Source organism: Eptesicus fuscus, chromosome 8, assembly GCF_027574615.1.
Source record: "Eptesicus fuscus isolate TK198812 chromosome 8, DD_ASM_mEF_20220401, whole genome shotgun sequence".
Classification (NCBI taxonomy): domain Eukaryota; kingdom Metazoa; phylum Chordata; class Mammalia; order Chiroptera; family Vespertilionidae; genus Eptesicus; species Eptesicus fuscus.
The window spans coordinates 15,936,335-15,964,079 of NC_072480.1; the positions used below are offsets into that span (position 1 = coordinate 15,936,335).

At 41.5% G+C, this 27,745-nt stretch overlaps 1 protein-coding gene across 5 annotated transcripts in view; it reads right to left on the bottom strand.

The window, feature by feature from the left end:
- CDADC1 (cytidine and dCMP deaminase domain containing 1) overlaps positions 1-27,745 on the bottom strand; it is a 77,833-nt gene that overhangs the window by 21,788 nt on the left and 28,300 nt on the right. For all 5 annotated transcript variants that reach the window (XM_008145599.3, XM_054719799.1, XM_054719801.1 and 2 more), the window contains 4 exons: positions 27,143-27,712; positions 22,581-22,630; positions 7,333-7,502; positions 4,380-4,569 (listed from right to left, as the gene is read on the bottom strand). In XM_008145599.3, the coding sequence (XP_008143821.3) occupies positions 4,380-4,569; positions 7,333-7,502; positions 22,581-22,630; positions 27,143-27,712 (980 nt within the window). The remainder of the gene's footprint in view (positions 1-4,379; positions 4,570-7,332; positions 7,503-22,580; positions 22,631-27,142; positions 27,713-27,745) is intronic.

Genomic DNA, 27,745 nt, shown 5'->3' on the forward strand with positions numbered 1-27,745 from the left:
CCATGTTTCCATGCCTGTGCATTGAGCATCTGCCCCCTGGTGGTCAGTGTACGTCATAGCTACCAGTTGCACAGTCGCTTAGGCTTTTATATATATAGATTATTTATATCATATTACATCACCTCTCTGATTAGTTTTCCATTTTAACTATTCAGAAAGAAATAGGGAAGCCTGAAGATTCTTGGATATTACAGCGAAGACTGGAGCAGCAGATAAGAAAAATGAGTGTAGTCAGGATCTTATAGCACAGCCCTTCCTTATTTCCTGGGCTGGAAATCCCCATCATCAGAATCACTTAATGACTTAACCAAAAAGGCCCCACCAGGGAACTATCTCCAGAAAGGCACAATAAGTGTTTAGTACCGGGGAGCCTCTCCCATAGCATCAATTGGTTCATCAGATAAACTAGCTAATATCATGGGGACAAGACACAAGATTAACATTTCACCACGTGGAAAAAGTCCTTGGAAAGGGAGGACATCAAGAACTGGTTGGTTGGCTATAGAAATGGAATGGTTAGGGTTAGCACAAGGAAAAGAGAACTTATAAAGAGTGAGAAGTTATATATAAAAATTTATTTTAAAGGCATGTTTTAAAACTTGTCAAGCCACTAATATCTATTAATTTGGGCAAAATAAAAATTAGTAATCCTGAGTTTACATTTAAGGATAATCATAAAAAGACTATTTCCAACTGTAAAAATTTAGAAGCAATGTAGGTGTCGAACAACAGAACAATCGTTAAATAAGGTGTATTTCTATAGATTGAAATACATAATTATTAAAAATTATTTTTCTTGCTCATTTGTGGACTATAATGAACAACATAAACTGATGAACCAATACAGAGCCAGAGAAAAAAATATTTTAGAATATAATAGAAGTAATCCTGTTATTTATAGATTTTTAATATTTCCTACAACTTTGGTGATATTATACTATGTTAGTACAGTTCTGGTAATATTATTATATTTAAAATTATTTTTCTTGAAATATTAATGTTTATTGCATGTAAAAAAATTATTTTTGAAGAATTTTCACTGACTGAAAATACAACATGTTAACAACAGTATCTATGAGTTATGGGATAATATAAGTCCTTTTTTATAAGGTCAGCACCACTGACCTTAAGGTATATGGTGACACTTCAAAGAGAAAAGCAAACATTTTTCACACAAAGTTAATTTCAATATGCTTTAATCTTTTAAAAATACCAAATTTACTCATATTCTTATACTACTCTTGACAGTCTAAAAGTATAATCTTTATTAAAATTCAAACTTAGAACAAATACTAGTTCGTGTCAGTTGCTGGTATTTATAAAACTAGGTGTTTAGCTCACCAGGCAGTTTAAGTCATTTACAGAATATTGTAAGCCAGGCCAGACAAGGGAAAGGAGCAGAGGGTGGAGAGCTCACGTTCCCTGGAAGAAGTACCGTGTCCGAGTTCCTGGGCGGGTGTTGGCCAAGCGGGTGTTTCTGTGTCACATCTGTGCCCAGAGCCCTCACCCACTTTGTTTTCCGGGCCCCTCCCACTTCCCTTGCCCTGTCTTACATTCTCCTGACCTCTTCGTTCTCTGTACAACTGAAAAGCTACTAAAGTCCACCAGTAAGCAAGGGATTTCCGAATTCACTTCACCCATCACACACAGTCCTGAAATGCTAGGTTACTTAATCTTTTTAAAGAGAATTTGAAAAATCCTTCCCACTCTCAGGTGGAATGAAGAGATAGAAAACAAAACCACAGAACTGGAGATTTCTCCTTGACTTGTTGGATGTAAGCTTTTGTTTAGTTTTACAGAAGAGGAATCTTTCCAATCTCTCTTCTTTTAGAGCCTCCCCTTTTCTTTTTAAAGTAGTGATAAACTTTAATAAAACGAGATAAAAGACAAAAATACAGGATAAAAATTTTAAAAGTAAAAATTTATGATACTTCATACACAGACGGAAATTAGATAGTATGTTGCTATATTTAAAAAATTCTAAATGTATATATAGTTTAATAAGTATCTTTTAGGTGCTTTACAGGGGTGGGCAAAGTAAGTTAAATTAACAGTCATAATTACCTAAAAGATAAATCATAAGTGAGGATATGAAATAATAATAATAAATAATACAATAATAAATAATAATACAAGAATAAACTGTTTTTATGTACTCACAACTGTAAACCTAATTTTTCCCTCCCCTGTATATATTCCAGGACCCTGGACTCAAAACAGGAATGAAAAGTTGAAATGTATAAACAATTCTATTATATGTCTTTTGTACCCACTGGAACTTCTAGTATATAAATGTTACATTAAATTCCAGAATTATCATTAAAAAGCAATACATGATTATGGACAGGACCCTTTTACTATATAGAACATTACTGGAACAACTGGTGAATGCTGATGAAATCCCTGGCTGACATGGCAGAAATGTGTCAATGATAATTCCCTGAGATCTGTGGTTAGATTATGGTTATGTAGGAGAATATATTGTTTAAGAAAATATACAATGAAGTATTGAAGAGTAATCTGGTATCATGTCAACAACTTATTCTCAAATGTTTCTGGAAAAAAGTAGAGTATTTGAACTTTTGTGTATATTTGCAATTGTTCCTAAAAAGAAAACATTTTAAAAAACCTAAATAGCAAAAAAATATAAACAGTTAAAGTTCTGAGTTTTGCATGAACTACCTCAGTAGTATATATATAAAGATAGGAGGAGGATTTAATTATTATAAATAAATAAATATATAGAAATTAAATATATATATAATTATATAATATATATATATATATATATATATATATATATATATATATATATATATATATACTAGAGGCCCGGTGCATGAAATTCGTGCACAGAGGGGGGTTGTCTCTCAGTCCAGCCTGTACCCTCTCCAATCTCGGACCCCTCAAAGGATGTCCGACTGCCCGTTTAGGCCCGATCCCAAGGATCGGGCCTAAATGGGCAGTCGGACATCCCTCTCATAATCCAGGACTGCTGGCTCCCAACTGCTTGCCTGCCTGCCTTCCTGATTGCCCCTAACCGCTTCTGCCTGCCAGCCTGATCACCCCCTAATCACTCCCATGCCAGCCTGTTTGCCCCCAACTTCCCTCCTCTGCTGGCCTGGTCACTCCTAACTGCCCTCTCCTGCAGGGCTGATCACCTCCAACTGCCCTTCCTTGCAGGCCTGATCCCTCTCAACTGCCCTCCCTTGCAGGCCGGGTGCCTCCCAACTGCCCTCTCCTGCTGGCCATCTTGTGGTGGCCATCTTGTGTCCACATGGGGGCAGGATCTTTGACCACATGGGGGCAGCTATATTGTGTGTTGCAGTGATGATCAATCTGCATATTACTTTTTTATTAGATAGGATAGAGGCCTGGTACAGGGGTGGGGGCCAGCTGGTTTGCCCTGAAGGGTGTCCCTGATCAGGGTGGGGTTCCCTTGGGGCGTGGGGCGGCCTGAGCGAGGGGCCTGTGGTGGTTTGCAGGCCGGCCACACCCCCTGGGATGCAAGCAGAGGCCCTGGTATCTGGAATTTATTTTCCTTCTACAACTGAAACTTTGTAGCCTGGAGCAGAGCCAAGCCTGGGGCTCCCTCCGAGGCCCGAATCCATTTGTGTTGGGGTTATAATTGAAACTTTGTTGCCTTAAGCGGGTGGGCCTGGCCAGGGTGTGTGGAAAGCTTTGCTTCCCCTGTTGCCGGCGGCAACCCTGGCCTGCTCTCTCAAGCTCCATTCTGCCGCCATTTGTTTGAATTTGTTTACCTTCTATAATTGAAACTTTGTAGCTTGAGTGGAGGATTAGGCCTGCAACGGCTGGCAGAAAGCTTGGCTTCCTCTGTTACCTAGGGAACCTTGCTCTCTGTGGCTGTAGCCATCTTGGTTTGGGTTAATTTGCATACTCGCCCTGATTGGATGGTGGGCGTGGCTCGTGGGCATGGCTTCTGGGTGTGTCGGAGGTATGGTCAATTTGCATATTTGTCTATTATTAGATTAGATATATATAATAATTAAATCCTCCTCCCTATCTTTTCTGTAACCTTAAACTATTTTCACCTTGTTTACTGCTCCATCCCAGCCAGAAAGAAGGGTGAGGGAAGAGGGAGTTCAGAGGTTTTCTTTTGTTAAGCACCAAAGGGTCTGCTAATTCAAGATCTGTAAGGTCAATACAGCTCCCTCTGCAGAGTTATAAATTCATAAGGCAGAGATCCTAAACTGAAAATTTGTAATTAGGCAAGTGCTTGTACCTAAAAATAAACTCAGTGATAACAGTTTGCTGAAACTCTTTAAAAGGGTGGGAATGACTAGGTTAAAATATGTGGCAGGGTACCAAACAACATTAATAGGAAGCATATTTGAAAAAAAAGTGTGTATCTTACTTACTGTAAATTTGCTAACACCCTCAAGTTCTCCAAATCGCATGTAAGAGATGTCTGCCTTCTTTTTTCCAACATCTATATCCCCTGTATAGATTTGTTTTATGCCTGCACCTTTAATTAAAGGTACACACTCATCACATGGGCACTTTGTCACAAAAATCATACTTTTTTCTTCTGGTTTTATTTCTTGACACCTACAAAAAGTGTATATAATATTAAAAGGGTAGTTTCTGAAAGGGTAAATTATATTTCAGAGAAATCTTTAAAAACTAAAACGTCTGCTTTAAGAGCAGATTTACAACATTATAAACAATAATAAGTGAAACTTATTCTTTCTGAATTAATGAGTATTCAAAATCTAAACTCATAAATGTTAAAATATAACCTGAACATGACAATTATTATAAGCAAAATTTACTTATTCTAAGCAATCTGGCAAGATTTCAGTATTATATTACAAAGTAAATGAAAACAGTAAAAGAGAGAGAGAACACAATGGTCTCTAAGTAAGTACTTCTTTATAATGCCAAAATCAGGGGCCAGAACTAACACCCCCCTTAAAAGTTTATGATGTCGAATTAGACATTAACTCATGGTAGCCAGATGACCTACCCCCTTATCTGGTACCCAATGGATATTTAATAAGTGCTTACTAAACTAATAAATTTACTGTCATCCCTTGGTTTTGCAGACATCGATTTAACAGACTTTGGATGTAATGGTCAAAATTTCCATTAAATCCCTGTTAATTTTAAAATGCTTTTAACCAAGATTTGCTTATAATTAACAGGTTATTTGCTTATAATTAACTCACTGTTATTTTTAACAAATTTTAGCATATAGGCTGTCTGTTGGAAAAAACACTGTAGTAATTTCACCAACATGAATATTACATATCCACAACTATAGTTTACATATTTAAATCCAAGAGTCACTGCTTGTAAACAATATTTGGTGAATCAATAGCACATGATCACACCGCATGGTGCATGGTGATTGGTTCCGCTGTTGCGTGGCGTGACTTTCTGCAGCATAATAACATGTGCTAGCTGATGTTTCCACATGTGCTAAGCCACGCCCAGCTGTGTGCATTTGTTTACACTGGGTGACTACTGAATGCAGGCATTTACTAGACCTATTCAGTATAAATTTAAAATTACAGTAATACATATAGAAAACTTTTCTGTGAAATTAAACTTTCCACATACTTAATTTTAACTATACAAACATGTCTACATAAGTAAAAATTGGTAAACTAATTTGTCAATTTTTAAACATACACATGCAGAAAACCTACTTTGTTATATAATGGACTTTCAGCTTTAACAGACACCCCCTTGCCCATATTAGTCTGTTATATCGAGGTTTTATTGTAATATTAAAGTTCTGGATTGAGTTATAGTTCCCTTACCCCCTTTCCTAACACAGGATACTTTTATTTAAGAAACATTTGGATTTAACATATCCATATCTCCATACAATCTGTAATGAAGAGCACAAGGCAAAGAGAGAGGAGTTGTTTGAATGGGGGTAGTTTAGGACTAAGGGATGCTCTCATCTGAGGCTACAGGGGTTGTACTTCCCGGTTCCATGGTTCACTCTGCTCAGAGTCAGCCGTCTTCCACCACCACCAGCCTTCCCTACCCATCTTTCTAGTTCAGACTCTCATTTGTTCACCTGGACTAGGCCAACACAATTTTATGCACCTAACCTATTCAAAAACCCGTAATGTAAGCAATCAGCACTGTGACTCTCTCAGTGCCATACCATGTTCCCAAATGAAGTCTAACCTCACAGTCTTCCCTATATAGTCCCAACCTAGTCCCAGGGGCTCCATGGTCCAGCCTAACTGGAGCTGCATGTTCCTACACATAAGCTTTTTTCCTACTTCTAGACCACTGCTATGCCCGAAGCAAGAATGACTTCCCTGTAAGTACCTCCAGTTGTCACAATCCTACCAAAACCTTCAAAGCTCAGCTGAAATGCTAGCTTCTCCATAAAGCTTTTCCCTCCTAATCCCCCTCCATCCATAGCAGCCCCTGAATTTCGATAGCACTTGGGTTGGGTGAATGCTACTATCACATTCCCTACTGTATTATAAGCTCTTAAGGATAAAAACAGATCCAGAGACAGAGAAACATCAATCAGAACGTCAAACCTCAGGGAAGGTAGGGAAAGGTGGGGGTAAAGGGGAGAGATCAACCAAAGGACTTATATGCATGCATATAAGCCTAATCAATGGACACATACAACAGGGGGATGGGGGCATGAGTGGGGGGTGGGGGGGTAATGAGGGAATAAGGATACATATGTAATACCTTACTCAATAAAGAAATTTAAAAAAATAAAATGTTTGAAAAATTAAAAAAAAAAAGGATAGGAGCAATATTTTATTCAGTTTCAAATATCCTAAGATCACCCCCTTCATGGTTAATGCTGAGAAATGTTTGTGGAAATAATCTAAATTAACATCAGAGGAGGAGGTAATGCCAGTTATAACAAAAACTATGTTAAAGGAATTTAGTTCATAATAAAATCTATATATTCATAAAAACAAAATATGTGCTTTAGATTTTAAAAACAAAGGACAGCTTACATTCTAGAAATATACAAGACCCTAAGGATACACTCCATGCCATTTTATATTAGAGAGCAAAGGAATAAGGAGGAAAAAAAGATTGCTCAATAAATCTGAAGGCCCACAGTATCTCTGATGATGGCCTCAGGGCAGGCAGCAAAGACCAAGTATAACCAAAGTTATACTTCTAAAGAGTATTTCTTGGAATAATAAAAATTTAAAAAAGGAAATAAATTGCAGCTAAAAGTAAACTAAATTCAGCCCTGGCCGGGTGGCTCAGCCGGTTGGAGCATTGTCCCATACACCAAAAGGTTGTGGGTTCAATTTCAACTAACCCTTGCTACATTTTAATGAAAATAAATGCAAAGGAATTTCATACCTAAAGGTCAAGGCATTCTGTTCCGCATGGACAATGTATCTGAATTTTCTTATTTCTCTGTCTTTCTGTTTGTCATCCATGTTTGGGAAGTCAGCATACTCAGATCCAACAGGAAAAGCATTATAACCACATCCTATGAAGTACATCATGCCCGTCCCATCACAATTTTGCTACGAAAGGGAGCAAACCAACAAAACTTAGTTTTCAACATTGTGACAAGGCAGCTTAGTATCATACTCTGTATAATGAATTCAATTTTCTATGAAAAGATGAACCATCAAAAAATATAATATTAGGTCCTCCAACTGCAGTGTGGTCTTATCAAAGCTAAATTTCAAGAAAGCTGATCATATGTCTAACATATAATCTCAAGGCAGAATTGGTTTTAGCAGTTAATTACTAGTAAATATTAGCTTGTCTAATTCACCAATTGTTTCACTTGATTCGGACAGCTCTCCTACAACAGGTTATAAGTTGCTGGAGAACAGAAATCATGCTTTCTTCTTTCTTTATCTCTTGGAGTACACCTATTAGAGTGCTTTGTGTATTAAGAGTAACTCAACAAATGACTGTTAATTTCTTATATGCACTGTGCTGTGCTACTGGTTAGCAAGCCAGAAATTTAAAACATATTTTGAGCAATTTTTGTTGTTGGGCTAAAAATGGGCCAATATGATATAGTTGAAAAATAAAAATTTCAGTTTCTCATAATCTTCAATAATTATTGAGCCCCTATTATACGTGTATATATCATCATAGGACTTCTTACTTCACTGGTTCTTCTTTATTTCTCCTGGTTAATGGCATATTAGCTATTATTATGAATGTTTTATCAATTATTAGAGTGAAATACTTTATAAATCACAAGTATTTATAGTAGTTTGAAATTTGCTATAATAAGCCTCACTAAATTTCAATATATTATAATTACTCATATGCAAGTATCAACAGACTCATTACTGTAGTAGCTTGATAAAAATCACTGTTATAGTGAGCAAACAAAAGCTTACAAATAACTGATCTTATTGATAACAAATTATTCTTGAGTACTTACTGTCTAACATCATGTTGAATTTTATCTGTATTATTTCACTTAATCAATTTCCACAACATAGAGAACAGCAGTACTATCATTATTCCCGTTTTATGGATAAGGAAACTGAAGCCAGGGTCACAAAACTAGTAAGTAACAGATGAAATTCAAGCTCAGGTTGACTCCAAACCCATGTCTTTGCACTTCACCATGCTGTGTACACTATAGGTAATTTGAAAGGAAACTTAAATTCTCCACAAAGTAGTCAAGAACAACCAGATCTTAAGCTAGAGGCTGCTGAGCATTCATATAAACAAGACAGAGAATTCCTGTCCTCGTGAGCCTTGTAATCTAGAGATGATAAGAAACTGGACACATAATTTTAACTGTGATGAGTGAGACAAATGAACTGTACAGAAGACTATGAAGTTTTTGGCAGAGGAACCTATTCTAGTAGGTGTTAACAGCTGAGGGAGAGATAAGGAGAGTTAAGAGATATTTTGAAGGTGGAGTCCACAGTACATGGTGATTAATTGAATGTGTGGCATTAGAAGGAATGGGATGGTGACCACTGATGAAGAAATAGGTTAGCAGGGAAAATACTAGATGTATTGGCTAGGATGAACTTAAAGGACTTATGAAACATCCAGGCAAATAGTCAAATTACTTGCTATAAAGTCTATTGAAACAAAATTTAGGCTCCTACACATAATTACTAAGAATTATCTCTTGATTCTGTGCTCTCCTTACTCATCCCCATAATTCTAAGCCCTCATCATATTTTATATGAATGTCCCTATTTTCTGTCTGGTCCCACCTCATTATTATTATAATGCAAATCTGAACCAAACATTTTCCCACTTAAAAGATTCTTGGATTGGCCGGGTCACTGTTGCTCAGGGCTTAGAGCGTCGGCCTTGCACCCAAGGTTCGTGGGTTCAATTCCTGGTCAAGGGGATGTACCTGGGTGGATGTTTGATCCCTGGCCCCAGTCAGGGCACACGTGGGAGACAGCCAATCTCTTTCTTGCTCTTCCTCCCTCCCTCCTTTCTACTCTCTCTAAAAATCAATGGAAAAAGTATCTCCAGTAAGGAATTAAAAAAAAAAAAAAAGATTCTTGGATTACACTATCCAATGCGGTTAGCAGCAGCCATGTGTGGTTAGTCTGAATTGAAAGGTATGGTAAGTGTAAAATACACACAATATTTTGATGACTGTAGTGCCCCAAATGCAGGATATTTTATTAATAATCTTTAAAAAAAAACAACTTTTTAAGCCTGGCCTATGCAGTTCAGTGGTTGAGTGTTGACCCATGAACCAAAAGGCCCCCAGTTTGATTCCTGGTCAAGGCACATGCCCAGGATGCAGGCTCAATCCCCAGTAGGGAGCATGCAGGAGATGGCCAATCGACGTTTCTCTCATTGAGGTTTCTCTCTCTCCTTTCTTCTCTCTCTAAATAATCAATGAAAACATGTTTTAAAAACACTTTTTAAAATTAAATTTATTGATGTTGACACTGGTTAACAAAATTATACAGGTTTCAGGTGACCAATTCTACAAACATCATCTGTATACTGTATTGTGTGCTTATCATCCCAAATCAAGTCTCCTTCCATCACCATTTATCCTTCCCTATATCCTACTCCACCTCCCACCGTACCCCCTCCATAGGCAATCAACCACACTGATGTCTGTGTCCAGGAGTTCTCTTTTTTTCTTTTTTGCATAGTCCCTCCACCCCCCAAATCCCCTCCCTTGACATCTGTCAGCCAGCTCTCTCTCTATGAGTCTGTCTCTATTATCCACTCATGTACTGATGAACACTTAGCTATTTCCAAATCTGGACTATTGTAAATGATGCTGCAATGAACGTACGTGTGCATATATTCTTTTGAATTAGTGTTTCAATTTTCTTTGGAAATATTCACAGAAGCGGGATCGTTGGGTAATAATTACATTTTTTCTTTTTTGAGGTAACTCCACACTGCTATCCTCTGTGGCTGCACCAATCTACATTCCCACCAACAGTACACAAGGGTTGCCTTTTCTCCACATCCTCACCATTGCTTGATTTATTGATGATAGTCATTCTGACAGGTGTGAGGTGATATCTCTTTGTGGTTTTAATTTGCATTTCTCTGATTAGTGACATTGAGCATCTTCTCATACATCTATTGGCCATCTCTATGTCCTCTTTGGAGAAATATCTATTCAGGTCCTTTGCCCATTTTTTAATTGGGTTGTTTGAGGTTTTTTTGGTATTGAGAGTTAGAAGTTCTTTATAAATTTTGGTTATTAACCCCTTAACAGATATATCAGTGAATATGTTCTCCCATTCAGTGGGTTCTCTTTTCATTTTGTTGATAGTTTCCTTTGCTGTGCAAAAACATTTTAGTTTGATATAGTTGCATTTATTTATATTTTCTTTTGTTTCCCTTGCCTGAAAAGATATAGCAGAAAAAATATTGCTATGAGAAATGTTCGAGCTTTTACTGCCTATGTTTTTTTCTAGAATTTTTATGGTTTCAAGTCTAACATTTAAGTCTTTAACCCATTTTGAGTTTATTCTTGTGTATGATATAAGAAGGTGGGCTAGTTTTATTTCATTTTATTTTTTTGCATGAATCTGTCCAATATTACCAACACCATTTATTGAATAGACTTTCTTTACCCCATTGTATGTTCTTGCCTCCTTTGTAAAATACTAAATGACTATAAAGGCATGGATTTATTTCTGGGCTCTCTATTCTGTTCTATTGATCTACGTTTGCTTTTATGCCAGTACCATGTTGTTTTGATTACTATGGCCTTGTAGTGTAGCTTGATATCATGTAGTGTGATTCCTTCAACTTTCTTTTTAATCTCTCTCTCAAGCTTACTGTTGCTCTTTGGGGTCTTTTGTGGTTCCGTATACATTTTTGGAATATTTGTTCTAGTTCTGTGAAATATACCATTGGTATCTTAATAGGGATTGCACTGAATCTATAGATTGCTTTGGGTAATATGGGCATTTTATTGATGTTAATTCTTCCTATCCATGAACATGGTATACGCTTCCACTTATGTGTATCTTCTTCAATTTCTTTCTTCAGTGTCTTATAATTTTCTGAATACAGGTACTTATTTCTAGTTATTTTATTCATTTTGAAGCCATTATGAATGGGATTATATTCTTAGTTTCCTTTTCTGGTAGTTCATTATTGGCCTATAAAATGCAACTGATTTCTGGATATTTATTTTGTATGCTTTTACTTTATTGAATTCATTTATCATTTCTAGTAGTGTTTTGGTGAAATCTTTAGAGTTTTCTATATACAATATCACATCATCCGCAAATAATAAATTTTACTTCTTCCTCTCCAATTTGGATGCCTTTTATTTGTTCTTCTTGTCTGATTGCTGTAGGTAGGACTTCCAGTACTATCCTATCCTATCTAATAAAAGAGTAATATGCAAGTTAACCATCACTCTGCTACACCCACAAGCCATGCCCACCAGCCAATCAGGAGCGAGTATGCAAATTAACCCAACCAAGATGGCTGTGGCCACGGAGCGAGCAGGAGGCTTGGGTTTCCCTGGCAATGGAGGAAGCCAAGCTTTCCGCACACCCTGGCCAGGCCCAGGCCTCCACTCAAGGCTACAAAGTTTCAATTATAGAAGATAAATAAATCCCAACAAAAATGGTGGCAGCCACGGAGCTGGAGAGAGCAGGAGGCTTGAATTGCGATGGAGGAAGCCAAGCTTCCGCAGCCCTGGCCTGCCTTGGCCTCCGCTTAAGGCTACAAAGTTTCAATTATAGAAGATAAATAAATCCCAACAAAAATGGCTGTGGCCATGGAGAAAGCAGGAGGCTTGGCTCCCCTCAAGGCTACAAAGTTTCAATTATAGAAGATAAATAAATCTCAGATCCCAGGGCCTCCGCTTGGGTTGCTGGGGGGTGTTGCCGGCCTACAAACCACCACAGGCCCCTCACCCAGGCCACCCCATGCCCCAAGGGAACCCCACCCTGATCCAGGACACCCTTCAGGGCAAACCAGCCGGCCTCCACCTGTGCACCAGGCCTCTATCCTATCTAATAAGAGTAATATGCAGCCGAAACCAGTTTGGCTCAGTGGATAGAGCATCAGCCTGCGGACTGAAAGGTCCCAGGTTCGATTCCGGTCAAAGGCATGTACCTTGGTTGCGGGCACATCCCCAGTGGGGGGTGTGCAGGAGGCAGCTGATCGATGTTTCTATCTCATCGATGTTTCCAACTCTCTATCCCTCTCCCTTCCTCTCTGTAAAAAATCAATATATATTTTTAAAAAGAGTAATATGCAAATTGACCATCACTCCAACACACAAGATGGCTGCCCCTCTGTGTTCAAAGATCCTGCCCCCATGTGGACACAAGATGGCCACCACAAGATGGCCAGCAGGAGAGGGCAGTTGGGATGGACCAGGCCTGCAAGGGAGGGCACTTGTGGGCGATCAGGCCAGCAGAGGAGGGCAGTTGGGAGGGGCCAGGCCTGCAAGGGAGGGCAGTTGGGGGCAATCAAGCCTGCAGGGGAGGGCAGTTGGGGGGTGGGAACCAGGCCTGCAGGGGAGGGCAGTTGGGGTGACCACGCCTGCAAGAGAGGGCAGTTATGGGTGACCAGGCCTGCAGGGGAGGGCACTTAGGGGCAATCAGGCTGGCAGGGGAGCAGTTAGGCCTGCAAACCACCACAGGCTCATCAATCAGGCTGGCAGGAGAGTGGTTAGGGGGTGATCAAGCTGGCAGGCAGTAGTGGTTAGGAGCAATCAGGAAGGCAGGCAGGCAAGCAGTTGGGAGCCAGGAGTCCTGGATTGTGGAAGCGATGTCTGACTGACCGTTTAGGTAGGATTGGGCCTAAACGGGCAGTCGGACAACCCTCGAGGGGTCCCAGATTGGAGAGGGTGCAGGCTGGGCTGAGGGACACACCCCCCCTGTGCACAAATTTCGTGCACTGGGCCTCTAGTCCTATATAATAAAGAGGTAATATGCAAATTGACCATCACTCCAACACACAAGATGGCCGCCCCCATATGGTCAAAGATGGCCGCCACAAGATGGCTGGCAGGGGAGGGCAGTTGTGGGTAATCAGGCCAGCAGAGGAGGGCAGTTGGAAGGAACCAGGCCTGCAAGGGAGGGTAGCTGGGAGCAATCAGGCCTGCTGGGCAGGGCAGTTGGGGACAACCAGGTCGGCAGGGGAGCGCAGTTAGGGGTGACCAGGCCAGCAGGGGAGGGAAGTTGGGGGTGACCAGGCCTGCAGGAGAGGACAGTTAGGGGCGACCAGGCTGGTAAGGGAGGGCAGTTAGGGGTGACCCCGCCAGCAGGGGAGAGCAGTTGGGGGCAACCAGGACTGTAGGGGAGGGCAGTTGGGAGCAATCGGGCTGGCAGGGGAGCAGTTAGTCGTTGATCAGGCTGGCAGGGGAGTGGTTAGGGGGTGATCTGGCTGGCAGGCAGAAGCAGTTAGGGGCAATCAGGCAGGCGAGAGGTTGGGAGCCAGTAGCCCTGGATTGTGAGAGGAATGTCCGACTGCCCATTTAGGCCTGAGCCCACCAGGATCGGGCCGAAACGGGCAGTCAGACATCCGTCGAGGGGTCCCAGATTGGAGAGGGTGCAGGCTGAGCTGAGGAACACATGCCCCCATACATGAATTTTGTGCACCGGGCCTCTATTCTATATATATATAAAAGCGTAACATGCAAATCAACCGGATGGCGGAACGACTGGTCGGCTATGACGTGCACTGACCACTAGGGGGAAGATGCTCAATGCAAGAGCTGCCCCCAGCCCGCAGGCCTGGATCACCCAATCAGGCCCTGCTGGCCAACCTCTTGGTCCCTCCCCCTGGCCGGCAGGCTCCAATTGCCCAATGAGGAACTGGGAATCAGGGGTGGGCGGCAGCAGATGCAGGCAGCGCTGGGGCCCCAATCACCCCGCAGGTCACCCCACACACAGAGGGCAATTGGCAGCGGCGGGGGCAGGGCCAGCTGCTGGCAGCCCGGGAAGATTGGCCTTGATTGAAGGCCAGGCCTAAGGACCCTACCCGTGCACAAATTTCATGTGCCGGGCCTCTAGTCCTATATAATAATCCTATATAATAAAAGGGTAATAGTCAAATCGACTGAACGGTGGAATGACCAGTTGCTATGACGCACAGTGACCACCAGGGGGCAGATGCTCAATGCAGAAGCTGCTCCCAGCCAATCTCTTGGTCCCTTTCCCCAGCCAGAAGGCTCCAATCGGCAGGCTCCGATCGCCTGATGGTGAATGAGGAACCGGGGGTGGGTGGCAGTGGGGGATGGGCCCAGCGAGCGGGTAGGAATGGCCAACCTCTCGGTCTCTCCCCCCGGCCGGCTGGCATTCTTTCCCACAGCCGATACACAGGCCTGCCCACAGCTGCGGACAGTTGCTCCTCACTTCTCCCCACCTGCTCCCTGAGGAGGAGGGAGAAGCCATCGGCGAGGTACCAAGCATTGGTTAGGTGGGTTGTTGAGAAACCTGTCTCCTGATGCTGCTGAATTCTAACCCTGTTCAGAATCCCATGTTCTCTGCTTAAAGCACCTGATCTTACCCTCCTCAGTAGTGATGCGACCTGAAATCTAATGGAACCTTTTTGTGGGATGGGTTGTCATGCACCAGGACCCTGCAATTAGAATCCTCCAGCAAATGAACACGTGAACATTCAGGCATGACCAGAATGACCCTGATAGTGCCACTGGCCCCCTGGAACTCTCTCGGGCATTGGGCCCACAACCCATCCCTTCCCTGAAATTCCACACAAAAGCACCTCCCGCGAACAGGTCTCCACTGGGGGGAGCACAGCCTCCTACACGGGCTCGAAGTATATCCTGGGCCAGGCCACCTCGGGTGCAAGATGGCGAATGGGGAACCAAGGATGGGTGGCAGCAGGGGGCGGGGGCGGCTGCTGGAAGCTGGGGAAGATGGCTCTGATCGCAGGCCAGGCCTAGGGACCGTACCTGTGCACAGATTTTGTGCTCTGGGCCTACAGTGTAGAAGAAGAGTGGTAAAAGCAGACATCCCATGTTTTGTTCCTGATCTTAAGGGAAATGTTTGTAGTTTGTATCCATTGAGTATGATGTTGGCTGTAAGTTTGTCATGTACAGCCTTTATTAGGTTGAGATAAGTTCCCTCCTCCCATTTTGCTGAGAATTTTTATCATAAGTGGCTGCTGTATTTTACCAAATGCTTTTTGTGCATCTATTGTTATAATCACACAGTTTTTATCCTTCATTTTGCTTATATGGTGTACACTTGTGTATTGATTTGCGAATATTATAACAACTTTGCATCCCCAGTATAAATCCCACTTGAACATGGTGTATGATCTTTTTAATGTATTGTTAGGTCCAATTTGCTAAAATTTGGTTGAGGATTTTAGCATCTATGTTTTTCTTTCTTCGTAGTGTCTTCATCTGATTTTAGAATTAGGATAATGCTGGCCTTATAAAATTGGAATAGTCTGAGAAAGATCGGTGTTAGTTCTTCCTTGAATGTTTGGTAAAATTCACATGTTAAGCCATCTGGTCTAAGACTATTAATTGTTGGGAGTTTTTTTAATTTTATTACTGCTTCAATTTCACCAGTTGTAATTTGTATATTCAGAATCTGTGATTCTTCCTGATTCAGTTTTGGAAAATTATATGTTTCTAGCAATTTATCCATTTCGTCCAGGTTGTCCAATTTGTTGGCATATAGCTGTTTGTAATATTTTCTAACAATCCTTTGTATTTTTCTGATGTCAGTTGTTACTTCTCCTCTTTCATTTCTGAGTTTATTATTTGGGTCCTCTCTTTTTGTCTTGATGAGTCTGGTTAAAGGTTTGTCAATTTTCTTTTCAAAGAACCAGCTCTTGGTTTCATTTATCTTTTTGTATTGTTATTTTATATTCTATTTTGTTTGTTTCTGCTCTGAGCTTTATTATTTCCTTCCTTTTATGCACTTTGGACTTGTCATTCTTTTCCCAGTACCTTTAAGTGTAAAGTTTGATTGTCTATTTGCGATTTTTCTTGTTTGAGGTAAGCCTGTAATGCTATAAATGTCCTTCTCAGAATTGCTTTTCTGTGTCCCAATCATTTTGGGTTGTTGTGGTCTCATTTTCATTTGTTTCAAGGTATGTTTTCATTTCTTCTGTCATTGTTAACCCATTCATTGCTTAGTGACACACTATTTAACCTCCATGTCTTTGTGTGTTTTTCAGTTTATTTCTTGTGATTTGGTCCTAGTTTCATAACATTATGGCCAGAGAAGATGCTTGTTATGATTTCAATCTTCTTAAATATATTGAGATGTATTTTCTCCTAGAAAATATCCCATATTCACTTAAAAAGAAGGTAAATTCTGCTGCTTTTGGGTTGAAATGCTCTGATGATATCAATTAAGTCCATCTGTTCTAAGTGTGTCATATAAGGCTGCCATTTACTGGTTGATTTTCTGTCTGGAAGATCTATCCATTGATATTAATTGGGGTGTTAAAATCCTTTGCTGTGACTGTATTACTGTCAATCTCTCTTTAATTCCATCAAGATTTTGTTTGAATATTTAGATATTCCTGTTTGTTACATAAATGTTTACAGGGTGTATATCCTCCTGTTGGATAGCTCCCTTTATCATTATGTAATGTCCTTCTTTGTCTCTTACTATAGCCTTTGTTTTAACATCTATTTTGCCAGATGTAAGTATTGCCACCAATTTATTCCCCTTTCCATTTTTTGTATGAAATACCTTTTTCTATCCCTATACATTTAGTCTGTGTGTATCCTTTGTTCTGAGGTGGGTTTCTTGTAAACAGTGTGTGTGTGTGTGTGTGTGTGTATAAATAAAATAAATTTTATTTATTTATTTATTTATTAGAGGCCTGGTGCATGAAATCCGTAAATAGGGGTGGGGTGGGGGAGCACGGTCCCCTCAGCCCAGCCTGCACCCTCTCCAATCCGGGACAGCCCTCTCACAATCTGGGACTGCTGGCTCCTAATTGCTCACCTGCCTGCCTGCCTGAGTGCCCCTAACTGACCTCCTGCCAGCCTGGTCGCCCCCAACTGACCCCTGCCGGCCTGGTCACCCCTTATTGCCACCCCCTGCTGTCCTGGTTGCCCCTAAATACCCCCCATCTGGGCCTGGTCGCCCCTCACTGCCTACCCTGCAGGCCTGCTTGCCCCCAAATGCCCCCCTGCCGGCCTGGTCGCCCCTCACTGCCCCCCCTGGCAGCCTGGTCACCCCCAACTGCCCCCTGCAGGCCTGGTTGCCCCACGCAGCCTGCTGTTCAGTCGTTTGGTCGTCCCTCACTAAACCCCCTGCTGGCCTGGTCGCCCCATGCAGCCTGTTGTTGGGTCGTCCATCTGGTCGTTTAGGTCGTGGCTTTTTATATATTGGGAATGGTCTGGTTTTCTTATCTATTCACCTACCTCCGTGGTTGGCAAACTGGGGCTTGCGAGCCACATGCGGCTCTTTGGCCCCTTGAGTGTGGCTCTTCGACAAAATACCACGGCCTGGGCAAGTCTATTTTGAAGAAGTGGCATTAGAAGAAGTTTAAGTTTAAAATATTTGGCTCTCAAAAGAAATTTCAGTCGTTGTACTGTTGATATTTGGCTCTGTTGACTAATGAGTTTGCCGACCACTGACCTACCTTTATGTCTTTTGATTGGAGCATTTAAGCCATTTACATTTAAAGTGACTATCCTATCTAATAAAAGAGTAATATGCAGATTGACCATCACTCCAACACACAAGATGGCTGCCCCATGTGGTCAAAGATCCTGCCCCCAAGTGCACACAAGATGGCCAGCAGGGGAGGACAGTTGGGAGGGACCAGGCCTGCAAGGGAGGGCAGTTGGGGGCAATCAAGCCCACAGGGAAGGGCAGTTAGGGGTGACCAGGCTGGCAGAGGAGGGAAGTTGGGGGTGACTGGGACTGCAGGGAAGGGCAGTTGGGTGGGACCCAGGCCTGCAGGGGAGAGCAGTTGGGGGGGACTAGGCCTGCAGGGGAGGGCAGTTAGGGGTGACCAGGCCTGAAGGGGAGGGCAGTTAGGGGCAAACACGCTGGCAGGGGAACAGTTAGGCATCAATCAGGCTGGCAGTGGAGTGGTTAGGGGGTGATCAGGCTGGCAGGCAGTAGTGGTTAGGGGCAATCAGGAAGGCAGGCAGGCGAGCAGTTGGGAGCCAGCAGTCCTGGATTGTGAGAGGGATGTCCGACTGCCCATTTAGGCCCGATCCCACCCAGGATTGGGCCTAAACGGGCAGTCGGACATCCCTCGAGGGGTCCCAGATTGGAGAGGGTGCAGGCTGGCCTGAGGGACCCCCCACCATGCACGAATTTCATGCACCGGGCCTCTAGTTGATAGATAAATCCTTATTGCCATTTTATTCTTTAACTATGTTCCTGTTTTTCTCCTCCTCCTCCTGCTCCTCCTCCTCCTCTTCTTCCTCCTGTTTCTTATTCTTAAAGTAGACCCTTTAACACTTATTGTTACCCTGGTTTGGTGATAACAAACTCATTTAGTTTTTTGTGGTCTGGGAAGATCTTTATTTCTCATTTGATTTTAAATGATAGCCTTGCCCTGGCCAGTGTGGCTCAGTTGGTTGAGTGTCCTTCCATGCACTGAGATGTTGCTGATTTGATTCCAGGTCAGAGCACATGCCCTGGTTGTGGCTCAAGCCCCAGTAAGGGTCCTGCAGTGACCTGTAGGAGGCAGTCAATCATGTTTATCTCTCACCTGATGTTCTCTCTCTCTCTCTCTCTCGCGCACGCGCGCGCTTTCTCTCTCCCTTCCTCTCACTCTCTAAAAAAGAAAGAAAGAAAGAAAGAAAGAAAGAAAGAAAGAAAGAAAGAAAGAAAGAAAGAAAGAAAGAATCAATAAATGATAGCCTTCCTGAATAGAGCAGTCTTCAATGTAGGTCCTTGCTTTTCATCACATTTCATATTTCATGCCAATTCCTTTGGGCCTAACATGTTTCTGTTGAGAAATCAGCAGACAGTGGTATGGGAACTCCCTTGCTGATAACTGTCTTTCTCTTGTGGCTTTTAAGATTCTCTCTTTGTCTTTAATCTTTGCCATTTTAATTATGATGTGTCTTGATATGGGCCTCTTTGGTTCCTTCTTATTTGGGACTCTCTAAACTTTCTAGATTTGTGTGTCTTTTTCCTTCAGCAGGTAGGGAAGTATTTGCTCATTGTTTCTTCAAATAGGTTCTTGATCCCTTGCTCTCTCCCTTCTCCTTCGGGTATCGCTATGGTGCAAATGTTGTCCTAACGATCCCTTAGGGTATCACTATAGTGCTTCATGTTGTCCTAAAGGTCCCTTAAACTCTCATTTTAAAAAGTCTTTTTGCTTTTTGCTGCTCTGCTGGTTGTTTTTTCTATCTTGTCTTCCAAACCATGGATGCAATCCTCTGCTTCATCCAGTCTTCTGTTTATTCCTCTCATTGTGTTACTTTATATACTGTACTAGAGGCCTGATGCACGAAATTCATGCATGGGAGGGGGGGGTGTCCCTCAGCCCAGCCTGCACCCTCTTGCAATCCAGGACCACTGGCTCCTAACTACTCACCTGCTTGCCTGCCTGATGGCCCCTAACCACTCTGCCTGCCTGATCATTCCTAACCACTCGCCTTCCTGCCTGATCGCTCCTAACCACTATGCATGCCTGCCTCATCCCCCCTAACCACTCGCCTGCCTGCCTGATCACCCCTAACTGCTTGCCTGCCTGCCTGATAGCCCCTAATTGCTTGCCTGCCTGATCGCCCCTAACCACCTCTGCCTGCCTGCCTGATCGCCCTTAACCACTCGCCTGCCTGCCTGATCATCCCTAACTGCCCTTCCCTGCCAGCCTGATCGCCCCCAACTGCTTTCCCCTGCCGGCCTGATCACCCCCTAACTGCCCTCCCCTGCCAGCCTGATTGCCCCTAACTGCTCTCCCCTGCTGGCTTGATCAGCCCTAACCACCTCTGCCTCAGACCCCACCACTGTGGCTTTGTCTGGAAGGATGTGCAGATGTTCAGTCTAATTAGCATATTACCCTTTTATTAGTACAGATTCTTCATTTCTGACTGGTTCTTTTTTATGGTTTCTGTCCTTTTTCATGCTATTGAGCACCCTTATAACCATTATTTCGAGCTTTATATTTGATAAATTGCTTGCCTCCAATTCATTTAGCTCGTTTTCTGGAGGTTTCTCCTTTCATGTGGGGCATGCTTTATTTGTCTCCCCATTTTGGCTGCCTATTTATTTGCTTCTATGTTAGATAGATCTGCTTTGACTCCTAGTCTTCGTGGGATGTCCTTTGGGCTCTGGTGTTGCAGTCTTCTTGATCACCTGAACAGGGTGCTCAGGGAATGTCCCTTGTGTAGGTTACATGGGCCCTCCTGTTGTAATTGAGTCTTGATTGCTCTTGGCCTGTTCTTGCATGGGATTGACCCTCAGGCTGGCTGACTCTGAGGCTCAATCCCAACCATGGCATGAGAGCTGCTGTGCAGGTGACCACACAAAGTTGAATTTGCCTCAGTAGGGTTTGGTGCCTAAAGAGATCTCTCTTTGGATATATTGCTTGTGAAGCTTATTGGAACCTTCTCTGTTGTTTTCTGAAGGTGGCCCCTAGGTGTGTTGGTTCGGGACCTCTTGAGAGGAACACTGGTGCAGGTTAATGTTAGGTGCTGCCTGTGACTGGTGCTGGGCAACCTGTTTTTTGGTTAATCCTCACCCGAGGATATTGTTCCCATTTATTTTTAGAGAGAGTGGAAAGGAGGAAGGGAGGATGAGGGAGAGAAACATCTATGTGAGAGAGACACATCGATTGGTTGCTTCCTGCATGTGCCCCAATTGGGGCCGGGGATCAACCCTGAAACCCAGGTACGTGCCCGTGACCGGGATTCAAAACTACGACCCCTTGGTGCGAGGGCTGAAGCTCTAATCACTGAGCCACAACGGCCAGGACTCTGGGTGCCTCTCCTCAGCTCTGGTGCTCTAGCCCGGGGAGCCCAGGTAGGGGTTTAGACCCCACGCTTCTCAGGAGAACTGCCCCTCGCGGAGCTGAGATATCCCTCCAGAACCTCAGCTGCTGCCCCTAGGAGCAGGGCCAGCCCTTTTTGTGTCTCCATCCTTCCCACCAGTCTCAATGTGGGTTCTCCTGTAAATCCTTGGTAATGAGGTTTTTCTTCAGCTCATCTTTAGTTGGTTATTCAGGATGATTCTTATATAGTTTAGTTGTAACTCTAATTTGGTCCTGGGAGGAGGGGAGTTTAGCTCCCACCTACTCCACCGCCATCTTAGGTCCACCCGAAGTCCTGTAGCCCAGGATCAATGGCAGGGTTGGTTTCCTATGAGACTTCTTGCCTTGGTTGTAAACAGACATCTTCTCCCTGTGTCTTCACCTGACCCTCCCTCCAGAAGCCACTGTGGCACTCTCTGGGCCTTCTGTGCAAGTCATTAATAATCTTTTATATGGATCACATGTTGAAATGATATTTATGGACAGATTACTAAATATGGCTTCTATAAAATTTAAAATTAAATATGTGGCTTGTCTTTTATTTCCGCTGCTTAGCACTGTGCTAGTGTATTCCACTATCCAAAAGATAAAGTCCAAACTCTCTACATGAAACACAGAGTTCTTCAGGGTCAAGAGCAATTTCTTCTACCACACTATTAAACATATGACTGTACTCCAACATGCCAAACCACTTCCATTTTCCAATTCCCTCTCACACCCCTCACCTCTGCATGCTATCCTCCTAGTCTCACGAACTTGCTCTGCCTGGTAAATTCCTATTCATTCTTCAAGACAAATAGCATCTTATCTCCTCCAAGAATATGTCACTCATTTCTTCAAGCGAGTTAAGCTTGATCCTCTGAGCTTTCATGGTATCATGTTATAATCACTCTTACATACCAGTCTCTTTTTCACTTCTCTCTGTATTACCAGATTACAGAAGGCCACGAAGGGCAGGAAATGTGGTCTTTAACTCCCCGCTGTACACTGTGGCACAGTGACAACCCTGTAGAAGGTATTAACAAATGTCTGCTAAATAAATGAATCTATCCATAAAATTGCTGAGGGAATAAACAAATGCTTATAGAACATAAAATCACCAATATAAAATATTAATGCCTATGGGTCAACAAAATAATGTATTTAAGGCTGAAATATATTTAAAGAAAATCAAAGTTAAATGTTTAAACAATTAGTTTAATACTTACAGATTTTTTTTCTGCCCAAATGACTGCTCCAACTCCTATTTTATGATCCTCTGAAAGATAAATGGCATTTAACTCAGTAAAAAAAATCAATGATTTGTTAGTTTCAGAACTATATTTTTCTGAAAATAATATAAACATATTTATTGGAACATAGTTTCTAAATGTAGCAGCAATTCTTGACATCTCCAAAATTATAGAAAACCACTAAAAAAAATACTTAGAAGCATGCACTATGGTAAGTAGATACTAAATAACTAGACACTGTCACTACCAACCCAGCCACACGTGATCTATATTGGAGATCATTACAATGGCAGTGTCCAGGACCACAGCTCTAACCGGAATTGAGTGTAACTATTGATTCTCCACCACCAAGTCAGTTTCTAAATGACTATTTCTAATAGATGATAAAATTGATTGAAAAACAAGTTTCTGAACTAATGGATTTAATGTAATCACACAACAATCAAGTCTGTCTTCTAGAATTTTTTATACTCTAATCATGAAAAATACATTTCATGCAAATGTTCTTGCTATGAAAAATGTTCAGATGTATAATACAAACATAAATAAATATGTATGGGCTTTCATGTGTTCATATTGCTGGAAAGATCCATGAAGGGGATTCTGATGTAAACACTGCGTTGTCCTTTCCCTGACCTTCATAATTTGCCTTTGGGGAGGGGGGAAGCCCAGTTAATTACATGATGCTCATTTCTAAGTCAATTGTAAGAGTATAATTTTCCTGCAGAACCAACATGTCTGCAATAAATAAAGCTGTACTTCTTAAAACAAAATTTAAAAACCAAAAGAGAAATTCTACATATAAAGGATTGACTTTTTCCTTCTACTAATACAAGGGTGAGTACAAATTTCTAAGAAAATTATACAGTAATTATGAAAACCATAGTATTTATCAAACTCTTAATAAGAGACAAATATAGTGAAGTAGGTACATTTACACAAAGTAACAATCATCTGTGAACTTGGGCTAGAACATTTTCATATTGGTGAGGATTAAGCGAAATTGTGGCTTCATCCTATAATTTCCTTACAAGTAATCCTTCCAATGATAACATTTAAATACTTAACTTTTTTAGTAAAAGTACTGAGAAACTTTATTTCACTTATGTATTAAAAAATTAGGATGCCTCATAAATAATTTTTAAAAGTTATGATACTGTAATAAAATTCCCCAACTTTAGTTAAAGCAAGCTCAGGTTTTTAAAATTATCTTATAAAGCATTTGCATAATTTATTTGAAGCACTTTTTACTCATTGCCTCATTTTTTATCCTAAAGGTAAAGCACATAAAATTTCCTTTTCTAGATGAGAAAACAGGCAAAGAAATTAAGTGACTAAAATTTAGCCCTCTGAACCTAACGTACTTTGCCTTTCCTCTACCCCTCTTTTGACGTTAAGAATTTCATAACAAACATTTCCCTTCATTGAATGCCCGAGTATACAGTGGTGAGGAAAACAGAAGTCCTTATATTCATGAAACTTACAGTCTGATGAGGAAGGAAGACAGGAACAAGGAAACACCTCTGTGCTGTGCTGTGCAGAAAATTAATACAATGCTGAGGAATAGAGTGTATGGGAGGAGGAGGGCTTACTCTATAGAGTGGAAACTGTCACAAAAGGGATTTTGGTGTAACCGAAATAGACCTTCAGAATAAAACATGTGGGGAAAAGAATATAATTATGGCTTTATGATCATTTCTAAGGCAAGTGGCAGAAGTTATAAACATAAGAGTATATTTGTCTGCAAAACCAAAACCTATATTGGAAGTAAAATTATACTTAATACATGCATAAATCTGAAACAAAAAATAAAAAACTGAAATAGAAATTCTTCAGATTAAGAGCCTACTTTTCCTACCATCTACATTGAGTAATTTTCATGTTGTGTTTTTTTAAACTCAGGAGACACTTTTGTTTCAGTTTGGAGACAGACTAAACCTTGTCAAGAGGGGGAAAATGTGACTTTCCACCAGCAATGCAACTCTACTGCTTAAGGTTAGTCACACCACGAGAATATCCTTAACTTTGTATATGTCAAAATCGAAATGAAATTTCACCTGTATTAGATTGAGTAGATTTCACTCAGCCCCAAAGTTGGCTGACAGATTAGTTAATTTCTCATAAAGCTTTTCATGTCTGTGATTTTTACAGAAATTGCTCTGGTCATTCACAGTGTCTTCTTGGACACCTCTGAAGGAATGGTCAACCTCCCAATTCCCGAGACTCCGATCACTCAGAGTCAGACGAACGAGGGTTCCAGGACCAGGCATGGTTACTTCGGCTCCCAGTTCTGTGGTGTCAGGGTCTGCCCATGTGGTCTACAGGCCACTGGGTCAGAATCGCTGGCTGCCTGTTACAAAGGCGGCCTCCTGCCTCCCATGGGAATGAATGCCCTAAACCAACCTCTCCATGGAAGGCGGGACGACACAGGAATCTGTCTTTCTCATAAGCATTCCCTCTGTTAAAAGTTGAGAACCAATGAGTTATAACTTGAAACATTAAACTTTCTTGACTACTCCAACCTACTTTTGTCATCAACATTGTGGTTCAGGAGGAAGGTATAATCCTCAGCTTTGGAAAATGCTTAGTCTAATGGGAAATCAGGACCCCAAAAAAGCGATTAAAAAAAATCACACTTAAACCAGGTAGATAAGATGTAAAGACGTCCAACTCTTCAGTTGGCTCCCTTCCCCATGTGCCCTGACAGGGGCCAGGGACCAAACTTACAAACCAGGTACATGCCCTTGACTGGAAGCGCTGGCACTTGCTCTAACCACTGCGCTCACCACCCAGAGTTCTCTTTTTTTAATCCTCACCCAAGGACACCATTAGAAAAAGGAAGTAAGGGGAAGAGATGGGGGGAGAGGAGGGAGAAAGAGAAGGATCGATGTGAGGGAGAAACAACAATCCGCTGCCTTCTGTATGTGCCCAACTGGGAATCGAACCCTCAAGTCAAGTATGTGCCCTGACAGGGAATCGAACCAGCAACCTTTCCATGCTTAGGACTATGCTCCAACCAACTGAGCCACTCCGGCTGAGCTAAAATAATTTAATAAGAATCGAGTGTTTATTAAACCTGCTGCATGTCCAAGTTCCTTGCAGAACTTTAAAAACTTATAAGCCTTGGCCATACCCTTAGGGGCTTGGTTTAGTCTGGATTGAAATGTGAACATTTGTTTTTTAATAAAATTTCAGGGATTCTGAGATGCTGCCAGATGAGAGCCTCCGTTCTACTGAAATTACTTTGACCTGTGGTCTTTGTTTAGAATACACTGCAGGCCAGTGAAATTTATATGAACCTTTTCTTTCAAAAAAAAAAAGTTTTTATTGATTTTTAGAAAGAGAGGAAGGGAAAGGGATAGAGAGATAGAAACAGATGAGAGAAACATCATTCGTCTGCCTCCTGCACACCAACTTCTGGGGATCGAGCGCACAACCTGGACATGTGCCCTGACCGGGAATCGAACCAAGATCTCTTGGTCAATGCTCAACCAACTGAGCCACAACGGAACCTTTTCTGAAGACTTCCTCTGCTTTCCTTCTTTCTTGAGATAAATGAAATTTTTTTTTTTACTATATTCCACTCATCAAATCTTACTCTATTGCTCCTCCTGCCTGCATTTTTTCTCTTATTTCCAAGTTGCATTTTAAAAAGTGATGATTCTTCTACTTTGAAATATTTTACATCTGATAAGATGTAAAAACAGTGGTCTATAATTGGAAATAGTGATGCCATCTTTTATTACAATAAAGAAAATCCCCAAGAAATATTTTTTGTTTTTACATATATGGCCATGCATAACTTAAAAAAGTAAAAATGCTTGATTTCTCTACTTGCGATTGGAGACATACTAACTAGCAATTGGAAAAAATATGCCAATATTCTTTTACTTTGATTCTGTTAGTTACTTTGAATTCATATATTGTAAAGATATTTAAAGTTTTTATTAATATTGAATACATATAAAATACTGAAGAGTTACCCTAACCGGTTTGGCTCAGTGGATAGAGCATCGGCCTGTGGACTGAAAGGTCCCAGGTTCGATTCCAGTCAAGGGCATGTACCTTGGTTGCGGGCACATCCCCAGTAGGAGGTTTGCAGGAGGCAGCTGATCGATGTTTCTCTCTCATCGATGTTTTTACTCTATCCCTCTGCCCTTACTCTCTGTAAAAAATCATTTAAAAAAATATTGAAGAGTTAACAAAAATGAGTGATTTTGTTCCCTCTCTCTTTTTGTTCCATCTCCAGTGGAGGGATCAATGAACAGTGAAATGATAAAAACAAGAAGCAGAAAGAAGGGCCTAAATAATCAGGGCATGTAGCACCAAATTATAAGGCCACAAGGAATCCTAAAACTGCTCTGCAGAAGAGTTGTCTACTCAAGGGTCTCACTAATTTCTATGTGTTGTACATATGACCAGCAAAACTCAGTATCTGAGAGTAAATGAGTTCTACCACAGATGAGATGAACCCAACTTTACTTCTGAGATAAATACAACCGATAAACCCCAATACATGAACTAAGCATATAACTTACCAGTTCGATATGCCAATAACCTGGCCTGAACCATGCAGTGCCTTGCAATTTCTTGTGGCAAACTTTGATTGTGAATTTCATTACTCTGTTCAGTCTTGTCACAATAAAATCCGTAGTGTTTACAGCTGGGCACACTGGAAGCTACTGTGGCCAAAAGTAGAATAAGGTCTTTCATGTTTTGCCTTAGATTACTAAAGTATGGATTTTCACATAGATTCTCCAAACCTATAGTCATCAGCATCTGCTTATGTAGTTCTTCATTTGAAACAAAAAATAACATTTCATATTCTTTTATTCTTTCTTGTCTACATTTGGAATAAAAGTCAATGTTAGTATCTGGAAATGTTTTTGCCATTTTTTGAATAAAGTCACATTTATAAGAGGTTTCCTCTACAAACTGCATCATACAACACACCAAAGGCTGAAGCAAGACACACACATGGGCCCTACTGTTTGATTTCAATCTTTCCACTGCTTTGGCATCTAACTTTGCATCTTCAGAAGTAGAAGCCTCAGAAAGCAAACTTATTTCTGGATCAGCAGGCCAATATGAAATTCGGTTAACTCCAGCTGAAATATAGAATATGAAAGGTAGTTATCAGA